The sequence below is a fragment of the Sinocyclocheilus anshuiensis genome, unplaced genomic scaffold, assembly GCF_001515605.1.
Source record: "Sinocyclocheilus anshuiensis isolate Anshui unplaced genomic scaffold, SAMN03320099.WGS_v1.1 scaffold328, whole genome shotgun sequence".
Classification (NCBI taxonomy): Eukaryota; Metazoa; Chordata; class Actinopteri; order Cypriniformes; family Cyprinidae; genus Sinocyclocheilus; species Sinocyclocheilus anshuiensis.
In genome coordinates, this window is record NW_015558621.1 from 892,038 (window position 1) to 907,565 (window position 15,528).

General features: G+C 36.0%; 1 protein-coding gene across 2 annotated transcripts in view; it reads right to left on the bottom strand.

Annotated features, from left to right (window-relative positions):
* fstl5 (follistatin-like 5) overlaps positions 1-15,528 on the bottom strand; it is a 138,320-nt gene that overhangs the window by 45,466 nt on the left and 77,326 nt on the right. For both annotated transcript variants that reach the window (XM_016476621.1, XM_016476620.1), the window contains exon 6: positions 12,844-12,964. In XM_016476621.1, coding sequence (XP_016332107.1) covers positions 12,844-12,964 — 121 coding nt within the window. The remainder of the gene's footprint in view (positions 1-12,843; positions 12,965-15,528) is intronic.

The window sequence follows — 15,528 nt, forward strand, 5'->3', positions numbered from 1 at the left end:
TATATATATATATATATATATATATATATATATATATATATACATATATAAATTCAATTCTAAATTAAAAAAAGTAATAAACACTATTAATAAATATAATTATGTTGGGAAGCATGCATGTAATGCCTTAAAATCCTCCCTACATAGGCAACTCACTAGATTTAAAAAAAAGATCATGCGTCCAACAAGCTTTTGAGTTTTCTGGCTCTGAAATGTCACCAACCTCCTTTCTCATATACAAACATGGATGGAGTTTTGTTTCCTTGCCGCTGTCGCCTCTGGCTTGCTTAGTTGGGGACACTTCATTTCCAGCGATACCGTTGACTTGATTGCAAAGATACTATTTAAATTAAAGTTTGCTTTTGCTGACGTTATCAAGTTTTGCTTTTGATTTTATACAGTACACTCTCAACACTCAAATAAATCTTAAATAAAATAACATATATTAGACGAAAAAAGCGTAAATAAATAAATAAAAATAAATAAATAAATGTTGCCTTTGCAACAAACTGAAATAAGTTTAAGTGATAAAATTACTAAAATTAAAAAATACTAAAGGTATACAAAAATAAATAAATAAATACACACACACACTTAATTTATACACACACACACACACACACACACCCTGGAGCAGGACAAGGATAGCAAACAAACCCCTGACCCCCAAATCTATTTATGAGCCCCATCAATCAGCTGTGATGCTTCCATGAATCTGACAAGCATCCAATACATCTCAAGCCGCTGTACTGCCCAAGGCAAGCGCTGAGATGGCTTTACAATCTGACTCATAGCTTCATAACACTCTTTATAATGATGGTGACAGGCTTTGTGCTGCTTTAAGCATGCGTCTCCTGATAGTTTCACTTAGTTTTGAAATTAAGATTTTAATGACAGTAGAAAATAACGGCTGCTCCTACGAGCCTTTCAGAAGAAACGACAACCATACACGACAGTTCATTATGACAGCTTCTTTTCAACTAAAAACTATTCAACTTAACATATAATTTGAATATAATTATCTCCTCAGCCAAGATTCAACAGTTTCATTCAGTCATAAATAGGATAGCTGTTAAAAGATCCTCATATATCATTTCTCAGTTTTTATACAGTATAAAAGGAATAACAGAGCCAGGTGCCAAACATTTCTGGTGATCTAATTATGGTAAAGTCTCTTCATTTGCTTTTCAGTGGAGCTGTACCCTGACCTTTTGGGTTAACCGAGGCCACCCGCTCATAAATCAGCGACCAGCCTTTAAATGAGAGAGATCAGAAAAATGTCAAAATGAGGCTGCAAAAAAGGAAAAATTTCAACACTCAGTAACTGTCTATCTACTAACTTAACTAAATTTTCCAGTAACATCTAAAAAAAATAAATAAATAAAAAAATAACACACAATCTGAGTGATTCTTTGTTTGTTATTAAAGGGATAGTTCACCCAAAAATGAAAATTTGATGTTTATCCCGTTCACTTCCATTATATGACTGACAGACTGCAACGGTTTGAGTTAAACATTTTTGTTTGTGTTCTACTGAAGAAACAAAGTCACCTACATCTTGGATGCCCTGGGGGTAAGCAGATAAACATCAAAATTTCATTTTTGGGTGAACTATCCCTTTAAATACAGAAATATTAAAAATGAAAAACCCTCAATAAAGCAGAAAAATACTGCAGATAAAAACAAACATTTAAGAGCTCTCTTTCTCTCTATAAAACATCAACATCGTAGACATCTTTTTTTTTTGTCTTGTAGTCATTGTCTTACAGCAAACTAATTTACCTACTTTATGTAATGACATGATTGTAGCCTTGTAGTTTTAAAGTAGCTTCCCCAGTAAAATTGCACTAAATCTTGATTGACTTGATCTCCTTCCCATGATCATGTTAATGACATCTAAAATACCTAATTTTTCCAGGTATTTTAATTACATTCATGCATAGAGATGCACACAAGTGGAAAACATAATCAAGCTGCAGCAAAATAAATGAGTACATGGGTTGGGGTATCTCAAATGATTATGCAATTAAAGATCCGGGGAATTATAACTAGCTTGCACACAAGACAAACATGCCTCTCGCCTCGCAAACGGCAATTTTGCATTTCATCGCTGTGCTCTCATTTAAAGCTAATTTACCAAATTAGTCAGTAATGTCTCTTATCCATTGTGTTACTCTCAGCTCAAATAGTGGATAACAGCAGTATAGCGCTGGTGCACCTTTAGCAATCCTCATTTAATGTCAGATTCATTCCGCATTGTACACTCTGCGTTAGGGAATACTTCTGTGGAACAGTTATGAGAGAGAGGATCTGAGAGTATGCACAATAGCACAAATGCATGAGCGTCATTTTTCATGTATTTATCCAGAGATCAGGTCTGTATTACAGTTTGCTCATTTCCAAATCTCTAAAGTCTTCCAAAGCCAAATTTACATTGCAAGGGTGACACATAAGTGCTTCTGAAGCAGCATTTAAAGATGCATTTACACAGACTGTTTAATGCTGCTCAGAGGTGGCATAAATGCATTTACAACACAGCAATTGCAACTATACTGTATATGTTGATACTAGGAGATGAGGTGGGTCAGTGCAGACGTAATTTAGTGTGGCTTTTATGCAGCTTTGCATCTTTACAGCAGGCACAGAGCAGCCCCAACTTGTCAGTTGCCTAATTTACACTGCAATGGTGGCATATATGCATTTACACAGTAATTGCAACTATATACTTTGAAATTGAGGAGATTGATATAGGAGATGAGGCGTGTAAGTGTGGGCATAATTTAGTTTGGCCTTTTATGCGGCATTGCATCTTTACACTGAATATTGAGCAGGCACAGATCCACCTTAAATTGTCTGTTGCCTAATTTATACTGCAAAGGTAACAGAAGTGCTTGTGAAGTGGCATTTATGGCATCTTTACATAGCCGAGTTATAGCTTATCTGTGCCTGCTCAAAATTCTGTGTAAAGATGTAATGCCACATAAAAGCCAGACTAAATTAAACCAGCTGTGACCCACCTCAGCCCCTAGAATGAAAGAAAACAGCTGTGTTTGTATCTGTGTAAATGCATTCATGCCACCTCTGAGCAGAATTTAAAAACGCCTAAATGCAACAAAAAGCACCTTTGTGCCACCTTTGACATTTGTTGTTTTTATACAGACTGTTTAATGCTGTTCAGTGGTGGCATAGATGCATTTACATAAAAATTACAGCTGTATACTTTGAAACTAGGTTGAGGTGGGTCAGAACAGGCACAATTTAGTCTGGCTTTTTATGCAGCATTACATCTTTATACAGATTTTTGAGCAACCATATCATGTCTATACGGGGATTTTGTAAACCAGTGGATTAATGCAAGAATCATCATTTGATTGTGAAGCCTGACACGTTGTTGTTTCTTACAGTACAAAGTGTTCTTGGTTCCAATCTGTAAAAATATAGTTTTATTTATTTAAAAAACAAAAATCACAGCTCTACAACAAGATTGTAAATTAGGAGTGAGGACTTCTGTATTTACATTTAGTTTGTGAATTCAGTAAAACAGACAGTGAGCCATGGAAAAACAAGACAGCATGTGTCTGAGAGCTGCATTTGTTTTTCCCGACTGATTATAAACGCAACAACTTTCAGCAAAAGCTTCCCATTCCAGCACCACTAATACACGAGAAAAAGACAAGCTTAAGCAGTTTCATAAAGTGGTGTGGACAAAGAGAACAAACTCTTGCTGACTTACCAAATTGGGGCATTTAGAACAGTATTGAAAAATGAAAGAATACTGAGAGGAATACAGAAATACCAACTGGAAAACCTAGAATGAATTGGGGGAAACCAAGAAGACATTGTTAGACTGTAAATTTCCTGTGCTGTATCGAGGCAAATCTATTTATTCCTTTCCTAATCACCTGATACCTGTCAACCAATCATTTTATGAGTATTTATAATGGGGAATAAAAAGCATGACTATCAAATGCAATTTCTCATGAAGTAATTGCATAGCTAATACACAAAGGCAACACTTTACTCTTGATATTTTTCTCACATCCTTGTTTCCTTCCTAATCACCTGATACCTGTCAACCAATCATTTTATGAGTGCTGTCAGATCATGCCACATTGTCAGGAAATGCCAGTAATGGGGAATAAAAAGCATGACTATCAAATGCAATTTCTCATGAAGTAATTGCATAGCTAATACACAAAGGCAACACTTTACTCTTGATATTTTTCTCACATCCTTGTTTCCATTTTTTTCTTTATTTACATATTAATTTCTTATTTCTATTTACAGAGCTTCTGTTTTTTCATGCAAGAAAAGTGGAGATTATTAACACTGTAAGACGCTATAAAAAACAGGAAGTGCCATAAAAGTATCATACAAAATTGATAATAATAAGAAAATGTTTCTTAAGCACCAAATCAGCAGCGCTAAAGACTGGAGTAATGGATGCTGAAAATTTTGCCTTGCCATCACAATAATAAATCCCATTTTTATAATATTCAAATAGAACAGACTTCTTTTAAATTGTAATATTATGGTTTTACTGTGTTTTTGATCAAATACATTTAAACTTTTTCAAAAACTTTTAAACAAAATCTTTAATAATATTTATAATTTATGCAAGTCTTCTGAAGACTTGTGATAACTGTTTATGTTAAAATATCCAAGGAACATTTTTAATTGAACACAAACACAAATGGTGCTGACTAATGTCCCTTTTGGACCTTCTAATATGGGTGAACTGTTCTTAAGTAAGTCTAAACTCTATCTTCATCTTTTTACCCTATTGTACTTGGCAAAAAAAAAAAAAAAACTTTAATGTTTGCAATAAATAAAGCTTGAATTGAAGTACAGCTTCTCATCAAACCAGGCCATGTGTATGTGTGAGTAATACTCTGACGCAATCTCTGTCGTTCACTAATATCCTGCCTAGCCATTCAATTACAATCTTTTGTGTCTTAATAGATTTGGAATTTGCTCCAGGGCAAACCATTGCGTTTTACAATTCCCTGTAGGATTGAAAGGCGAATGGATTTTTCAGAACAAGGAATGCAAGCGAGAAGATGAGTATTTGTTTATGAGTATGTCAGTAAGGGAAACAGAAATAGAGAAAGAGTCTATTTTATGGTATAAAAACACCCGGATGCAGCCTAAACAAATATGGTGCACTGATAATACCACAAGACTGCGAATGATGTAAAAATATTATGGAAGGTGTTGTCCAGACATTTAATCCTGAGTCAATGTTTGCGATTAATGACAGTACAGTAAGTGGAGGTTTTGCCCCCTCTTTTCCAGCACGTGTGGCGGATGAGTAGACTCTCCCTCAGGGCTCGACCATCTCTCACAGCAGCAGCGTGGAATTAAACCTGAAGTGCACGACTGCAGTTTTGATTTAGTTCACACTCTTTTCCATTACAGAGCGGCGATGCTTCTATAGTAGGAGAGCGAAATCAAAACCGGTATGAGAAAGCCTATGGTCACTCAGCAACAGAATCAACTGTTAGTCCTCTTTCAGAGTGTTAAATACAGTTCTGCTCACAACCAGTGTGGTAACAAATGAGTGATAACTGCATTCTTTAAATGAAGTGACTGTGCTAAACATTCAGGACTCTATATATACTACCAATCAAAGGTTTGAGGTCAGTAAGATTTTTAAAGAAATTACTATTTTTATTCAGCAAGGATGTATTAAACTGATCAATAGTGACAGCAAAGACATTTATAATGCCACAAAAGATTTCCATTTTAAATATAAAATCTTATCTACTTTTGAACAGAAGTGTAATATTCTAGCTAAAAGTGGCATTCCAATTAATTTAATTCCATTTCAATTCATTCAAATCTGTCTTCCTTATATCTGCACCCTGTTTGCAACCTTAATTTACATTAAATTAATATTCAGCAAATTAACTAGAATGTAAACAAAAAAAACATTATCAACTGTTTTTGAATGGCACACAACCCTAGAAACAACAAGACAATTGGGAGTCGTACCTGTTAGTAAAAACAAAGTAAACCCAAACACTGACTGTGTGAATACGGCGAAAGAGAAAACCAGAGAAATATCTAGATTTTTGAAATGTAAGGATAGATTACATTATATACAATAAACAAAACACAATATATAAGCTTATATAGAACCAACAACAGAGCCTTTCCAACAAGCAGCGATACCATCAAAGGTCTTCAATCATAATTACCAACTGCTCTCCCATCAAAAGTTGTGCTCTGCTCTCCACCCCTATCCACTAGTACATTTATGAGCCTGTAAGGTCTCTGTGATAGCGGCAGAATCTTTTAAAAGTGTTGCGCATTGAAGTCAGATGGAATAAAACCTTTACTGTGACCCAATCAATGTGAGAGACAGGCAGTAATAGAAGCTGAAGAAAGGCTGGCTTCACACCACCTGTGAAAAACACCATCTCCATGGCACTTGTCAGTAGGGACGCTGGAGGCCCACTCATATTAGCATGCCATCACACTACACACACTTCTAATTGGGCTAATTGTGGCTCTGTGCAGAGAGACTGTGCAGAAAAATGTGGTGTAAACACCTGGTTAAATTAGATAAATTTGATAAATGAAAGTGCATTTCACACCATATTACAGTGCTGTGAATTTGTTTTTTCCATCAAGTTTCCAGTCTGTATTGCCTTTCACTGAAGTCAATTTTGTTTCAAGTGAGGCCCTGTTTCTTATCACACAATTCTCCACTGCCAATGATACTGAGCAGCTCCTGTATTTCTCTCTCTCTCTCTGTGTGTGTGTGTGTGTGTGTGCATTTGTCTATTTAGCAGACAGAGCAGGTGGATAGACGTTCTCTCCAGAGGCATATCAGCCTTGACAGATGAAAGGAACGGCATTGTGGGCCGGCGTGGCGTTAAGTAATTGCCTTCTGACTCCACTGGGGGATGTAAATAGTTTGGAGCATGAAGCATACAGATATGCCAATTGAACCAACCAATCATGACAAAGAACCACATAGATGCACCAATCACAAGTAGGAGTATGAGTAAACAAGGGTCAAAAGCAGAAAAATGACTTTTTAACCCATTGTTTGCTTTCAAAACGCTCCCAAACAATACACACAAATTTTACAAACAAGTTACTTTACTAAAATTTCCATTTTAGGCATCATTAGAAAGCCCCCGTTTTGTGAAATGCTTTAGCAGAATAATTTAAAAGATTTGATAAATGAATAAATCTTAATTGTAACCTGGACATACTGTAATACATCCACCATATTGTCATTGTCATGTGACCTACCAGTATCAGTTGTGTCAATTGTGTCTACTATATAGTAGAAAAGTATGCGGGAATCAAGAGGGCATGAAGAACCCAGACAGCATCTTTCAATAATGTACTTAGATGTAGTGAAATTAGCAAGTTTGAAGGCTGTATAATTTACCTACACATTGCATAAGAAACCTGTTTTAGATTCTCTTGCCCTCCATCTTACTCTGGAGAAACCAGAGACTCTCCAAACCAAAACTGGACTGTTTCATGCTTTCATGGCCTGTCAACCTTCATCAGGACTGAGATCTATACCCATGTGACTGATGTACTCCCAGACCTGGAGAGTTTGAACAACACAAGTCAGCGCTGACAAGCTCTGTTCACTCACACATCAGTAAACCCCATCAGACCAGATTCAACCCTCCTTATCATACCAAAGCGTACTAACTCCATCAGAGCAAAGAAACCATAGTGTCTACGAAACCATAGTGTACTTGCCTCCCAAACCAGACCACCCAGATCAAGATTATGTAAGAGTGTCAGTTATTAAAGTGAATTAAAATGATAAATGATTCATTCAACAAACTATTGTTGAAACCACAAAAAATAATTCATGTTATTTACAGATTATCAGCTACAAATCTCTCATCACAATTTCTTGCAACACAGACAGAGCCAGATCAAAGGTCACAATGAATGATGAAGGAAGATAGCTGCTTGATTTCTGACTTGGAGGTCGGCAGCAGGTTACTGTATTATTGACTCCTTTTTGTAAAACATTATTGATGGGCTGTATAATTGGCCACAGTTTTGATTATTTATTTATTATTTTTTTTATTTTTTTTGCTAAATGTTTGCAGATAAAGTTCACCACACAAATCATTTAGTCTAGATTTGTGAACTGGTTCAGCAGATTCATTAAAAAAATTGACTAAAAGGATGGCATGGACACATGGCAGGACAAGCTTGCAGTCACCATAAACTGTCATGTTTAAATTGATGCTAAAATATATGCAAGACATTACCAGTCCAATTTTTCTTCATACCCTCAGAGCCTGTGAGATTCACGTATGGCGGGAACCGAGCCAGATGAAAAACATGAGTATACATTAATTGCCACTGCACGGCTATGAATAAACGAGCCACACATTTAGCCTTAAATGTGTGAACTACTCAAACTCTTTAGGAGAAATGAAAATGCTCCCTAGAGCCAAAGGCAAGTGCCGCAAACTGAGTAAACACATTTAGCATGTCTCAAAAACCTCTCATAGACCATGTGCTAATTGCGGCAATATGGAATCAAGAGGGCATGAAGAACCCAGACAGCATCTTTCAATAATGTACTTAGATGTAGTGAAATTAGCAAGTTTGAAGGCTGTATAATTTACCTACACATTGCATAAGAAACCTGTTTTAGATTCTCTTGCCCTCCATCTTACTCTGGAGAAACCAGAGACTCTCCAAACCAAAACTGGACTGTTTCATGCTTTCATGGCCTGTCAACCTTCATCAGGACTGAGATCTATACCCATGTGACTGATGTACTCCCAGACCTGGAGAGTTTGAACAACACAAGTCAGCGCTGACAAGCTCTGTTCACTCACACATCAGTAAACCCCATCAGACCAGATTCAACCCTCCTTATCATACCAAAGCGTACTAACTCCATCAGAGCAAAGAAACCATAGTGTCTACGAAACCATAGTGTACTTGCCTCCCAAACCAGACCACCCAGATCAAGATTATGTAAGAGTGTCAGTTATTAAAGTGAATTAAAATGATAAATGATTCATTCAACAAACTATTGTTGAAACCACAAAAAATAATTCATGTTATTTACAGATTATCAGCTACAAATCTCTCATCACAATTTCTTGCAACACAGACAGAGCCAGATCAAAGGTCACAATGAATGATGAAGGAAGATAGCTGCTTGATTTCTGACTTGGAGGTCGGCAGCAGGTTACTGTATTATTGACTCCTTTTTGTAAAACATTATTGATGGGCTGTATAATTGGCCACAGTTTTGATTATTTATTTATTATTTTTTTTATTTGACTGTAAAAGACATTATTATTGCAATTAATCATTTTTTTTGGCTGCAGGGAAAGTTCCTGTGCATGAATTGCAATGCATAATATCATGAACAAGATTAATGAGTCAATGCATGAATCAAACTTGCTCAGAATACCGGCAATCTCTGATATAGTTCATTTGCATTATTTTGTATTATATCGCTGTATGTGGGCTGAGACAAATTACACAGAACGGTGAGATTGCTCACAGTAACATTAACCTCTCCATCTTGTGTACACTTGACTATAGTATGTCACAGAAGACAGATCACTGCCTTTACTCCAATCAAAATTTGCCACATTGCATCAATGCTCATTTGCATAACGGTACACTTTTCTCAGCTCAACATTTTTTGGAGTTGCTTCGATGCTGCAAATCGCTGTCAGTGTGAACGTCCCTGAACAGGATCAATGAGTGTAGAAGTGGTGAGAAAACGTACTGACAAGCGCCCATGCCATGGAAAACAAGTCAGGATCAGGTGAATCTGAGAAGCTTATATCTGTGGGTAAATTGCACACTGAAGGTCTAAACAAATGCACATATTCACACACTCTGTGGCAGGTATCTAAAGCAGCAGCTCACAGCATGAACCATAGTGCTGTTGGTACAACAAACATGCACTGTTTATAAAGTAGTATTCTTCAAACTTTTAAAGAAAACATTTGTTCAAAGTGTCAGGAGCTGAATAGAGACAGTGTGAAGGTGCTCTCTGAAGGTGTCCGACATAATGTCTTGTTATGTTTTTATCTTTAAGTTTAAAAGAAAAGTGAAAGTAGCAATACATTTTTTTTCTTTGCCTGTTGGCCTGCTCCCATCTCGCCCAAACTCCCGCTGAGATCAGTGAATGGGCACGGGGGCAGACTGAGGTTGCCATTTTCATCCCAAAACCTTCTACTTCCTGTCTGAAAAGCTGCTTTATGCTCAAAAACCCAGTGTGTAACAGTGGGATCTTGCAAAAAGGCTTCTATTGCAAGTGCGTTATTGTCTCTTTTTTTTATCCCTTCTAGAACCACACGTTAAAAGTGTCGGCCCTTGCTGAATGTCAGTGCAAATTGAGTCAAATTGAAATGTCAGAGGACGATGAGACTAAAAAGGAAAATGAGATGGAGCAGATGTGTTGAACGTTAGTGTAAAAGGTTGGAACACACTGCTATTTTCCACATTTAGCCTGCAAGCTTTACTTTTACTCAGAATCTTTCAATATGTGTCCTTTCTTTTGACATAAGGGATGTTTTAGCCTTCCATAGGGAGTTTGTATTTTATTACCAAGAACTCAAGGCTTTTATCTATACTGGGAACACTAATTTATTATTTATTGGGATATAAATTCCATGAAGTGTTTCTACAAAGAGCCTAGATTTAGAATATAGGAGCAAAAGCCCTAAATAAGAAAAGAAGGCCTTGATTATTGATGGATTTCTATATTTGCATTTATTTATTTGTTAAATGTGTGTTTTTATATAAAATATACAATATTGTTCAATGTTTGGGGTCAGTAATCAGATACGATGCATTAAGTGAATTAAAAGTTACAGGACAGACTTTTAAATCATCATAGAAGGTTTCTATTTCAAATACATGTTGTTCTTTTGAACTTTCTACTAACTGAATAATTCTGAAAAAAAAAAACTCACTTTCGACAAAAATATTAACCAGCAGGACTGTTTTTAACATGCATAATAATAAATGTTCAAATTAGCATATTACAATGATTTCTGTAGGATCATGTGACACTAAAGACTGAAGTAAATTACATTAAAATATATCAAAATAGTTATTAAACAGTTATTTTAAATCATAATACTGTTTCACAATATTTAATGAATGCAGCCTTCGGCAGCATAAAAACTTTAAAAACATTAACATTAAAAAATAAAGCTAACCAGTGGACTGTCTCAGCTCAGTGAGGTCAGCCATGTCCACCTCTTCAACATAAAACATCTTTTATCGGCTTGATCCCTATAGACAATCCATTGAGTCCGAGCATTCATCTACTTTAGCAATATAACTTAGTTTCCAGGCTGACACAAATTCTCTATAACAAATGTTACTTGCATCTTGAGTCATGCAGTTAATTAGTGTGCCTCAGTTTCTCTTCAGCAAATCCGTTAATGAGTGCACAAAAGAGGAAAATCTTACTCAGGCCGTCACTGTTCAGTGGCTTACTGAAAAATATGAGTGTAGACTTCAATTAGAGCTTAATTAGGATCCATTCACCTTTACGGTGACCGCAAGATCTGACTTTCTAACAGTGTGTTATCAGAGTCACAGTCCATTTCAGAGGCCGCTGACCCCTTAGAATAGACTAATGGAGAAATGTAACTTCATTACATGACATGCCAATAGTCTGAACTTGCCATGAAGAGCAGGGCTGGGATCCAAGAACCAGTTTTGGATAAGAGATAGAAATTTTTTACTGGAACCTGAATTTCATGATCTTTGGTTCTGTTCACAGTTATTTTAATGCCTGCATTCTTCCACCTGCAGTGCAGACGAAAAATGTGAAAGACTGTTTCATGTTTTTTAAGAGACCTTCAAAATAACTCAATACTGGTAAAACATCTACTATAATATAATGAAATGTGCAATTTATTTGTTGTTTAAAAAAAATACAGCAAATAATGAAAAACACATTGTAAGAATACATGGCTACTTTGGAATGGACATTAATGCAGAAAGATGTTTTTGCATCCAGAGGGTGTAGTTACAGCATCTAGATAACTAGACTATGCTAACCGGCCAAATCTCGACCCACTAGTGGCACTATGCCACTACTGACTAATTAAATATAATGAGAGAAAAAGACAGGGTGCTGCAAAATAGTACAAACACAAGAAACAGAGTAGTCCTCGGTTGTTGCTTCATAAGACCCCAATATCATCAGGAGATGCGGGTATTCATTTTACATTTCCTGTACCTACTTTTTTGACTCTTAAAGTAATTGGAGCCAATTGACTTGCATTTTATGAATCACCAAGGATCATAGATTCAGCTAAAAGTCACCTTTAGTGTTCTACTAAAGAAAAAAGTTATCTACATCTTAGATGGCCTGAGGGTAAAATTAACAGCAAAATTTCATACTGTATTTGGGTGAACCATTCCTTTAATTCATTGAGTAAATCAGTGGCTCTCAACTTACTCACTGAACTGCAAGTCATTACTTTCATCATGTCCAATCAGACGCAGAACTAGAATCATTAACTTCCTCAAAAGTCCCATTTCTAATGAAAAAGAAACTATTCTGCTTCCACTGAGAATGAACAAATATTCAAATGACATAATAAATATTGCACAATGAAATTAAAAATGCTTACGCCTGTTACCGAGACTGAAATTGTGCTCAGAGATTCTTCATTAAAATGCTGCAATTATCCATTGTGCTATTAACAAATGACACTGAAAATACTGCACATGTCATAGTTACTAAAGGCACATCCAGCCCTGATAGTGCTAATTATGCAGCAGAAAATTTCTCCCAGCTTTGTTCACTTCCATGTCTTAAGCATCACTTCATCAAAACCAAACACTCACCAAAAGCAGCGTAGAACTCCTCTCTGGTTAGGTGTTCGTCATCGTTGACGTCGTTATATTTGAACAGATCGAACAGAGTGCACTCTGATGCCATCCTGCTGAGACCTTCCTGCTTGATGACCTGCACGACAACAAGATTAAAGATCATTAAATTCAAAGCAGAACCTACTGTATGATGCTTTAACAAAGCAAAGGCTTTTTGTGCACTGAATATAGCTCACGGTAATACTAATAAAAGTTGATGTTCGAATTTAAGGGCATGTTTGTTTACACAATTTTGGTGCTGTCTTGGGTCGCCACATGACGTCTGTAAAATCTCCATCCTGAAGCAAAAGCACTGCTCTAGTGTGCCATTCTGAATAATTAAAGATGTGATTCCTATCTGCATCAGACTTTGTGAATCCTGTCAGCTGGCAAACATCCAGAACTGAGCAAGATTTTATAACAGCCTTATGCTGGAAAACATGAGGGATTACTGTAAAATGTTCAATCATACATTCATCCATGCCAGAAATATCTGATGGTAATTACAGTTAGTGAAAGAAAGCTGGATGGATTGTTTATAATGAATGTTAGGGGTTAGATTCACTGTGGATTACAGTTAAGATTTAGAAAATTCCTTTAGCATATGCATATGAACAATCATACTTAACTTTGCTGATTGGTGTCCAATGGATTCAAAGTATTACTGAAAATGATATGAACTCCACATAATATAGACATGATCTTAGGACCATCTCCTGAAAGCTTTTTCATAGCCAGTGCTAAGACTGACCCGAACTAACCTTTATTATTACTAAAACCAGACCTGTGTGTTCAGATTCAATCCTGTCCTTTTATTATCTGTTGCAAATTCTAATCCTCTTATAGAGACTTGATACCAGCTCAGAAACTAACTGGCAACCCTCACTTTGACCTGTTTGCTATATGCAGTTTTGATTTACCATTTATTTCGAAGACAAATCAAGCAAGCAAGCAAGCAAACTTTCAAATGCTGAAATTTGTCAATGTACCACTCTGATCTGCATGCTACAGGGGATGTCAAAAAAGTTTTCCATAATGATTTGCTCTACACAACTGATCCACCGTGCTAAATGAAAACCTCAGAACAGCTGTAGGCACGTGCTTAATTCTTACACTTCTAACACAAAATTGGCTTGGAAAAGTGAAGTCTGAGCATAATTTGTTTGCAGTTTGATAATGCAGTGATGCACACATTTTAAAGTCTGCGTTAAGCATCCAAATATGCACTAGCAAAAACTTATATATTTAAAATACATTTATTTCATACTAAGTATAGTTCAAAAGACTTACTGATATAAAAAACATAATAATATATAATAATAATACCCGCCCCCCCAGGGTAAACAGAACAGAACCAACATAAATGTATTGCAGATATCGTTAAAGTTCAATATGTTATGTACACGTTTTAGAATTAGTCTGATTCAAAGGAGAATCAGAAGGCTGAATCCTGACTGACAGAGGAGGAGTTGGGGATGGAGGAGGGTAATTAGCTATTGAGCAATGCGAAAACTGCTGATAATACTGAGGGACTTTATATATGAATGCTTAGATAGGTGTCGTATTCCCATAGGTTGATGGGGATCAGCTGAGAGTCAGCTGATGCGAGCTTGACTAATGTGAACTAACGCTACGCTAGATTTTAGCACAATCAGATATATTTCAGTATATCTTTAGGTGGATCTCAGCACTACTTTCGTAATTAAAGTGCATGGAGTACAACAATTTGTTGTTCAAATTTAGCAGACTTTAGGTATACCAGTTTTGTATACCAAAAGTACAATTGCAGGGTAGTTTTACAAAAGTACACCAATATGTAAATATATTTGTAGTATACTTATAAATTTATACATATAAATTTATTTATGTATATATTTATATTTCACTATCGTGTTTTTGGACCATTTTATTCAAATATGTAATATTTTGTACTATGTATTTTAAGGCTTGGTATTTATCTTGTATTAAAGGAATAGTTCACCTGACTTTCAATAATCCAGTCCACTTGAGTCCATCAATTTATGTCTTGTGAAGTAAAAAGCTGCATGTTTGTAAGAAACAAAAGCAACATAGTTTGGTCCCACTTTATATTAAGTGGCCCTAATACCTGTGTACTTACATATTAACTAGATGTGTACATAGTATGTAACCACAGTGTAAGTACACATTGGTACATAGTATCTACAGCTATAATGTTTGTGTAACTACACATATGTAACAACCCACTGAATGGTATATGTAAGTACAAATGTGTAACGACATTGGTAACAACACTTTTTGGTAATGAAAGTACAAATGTGTAGCAGGACTAACAGCACTTTTTGGTAAAGAAAGTGTTACACTTTATATTAGATTTACCATGTAATTACTCTGATGTTACACAGCAGCGGCCAGTAAGTTAGGCTTTACATATAAATTGTGGTTGGTGTCCAGAATGTTACACTTTATATTAAGTGGACAGTTCCTGAGGAGTTACCATGTAAGTACACTGGTATTACAGTGGTGCACCAACTCCACCAACTTGAGATCCAACTCCTCCCACTTTACATATCCCTAAACCTACCCATCTCCACCCCCTGGATCAAATGATTCCAATTACTCTTATACATATTGCTGTTACAACATGTAGTTATATATGTCCTGTTACACATTTGTACTTAC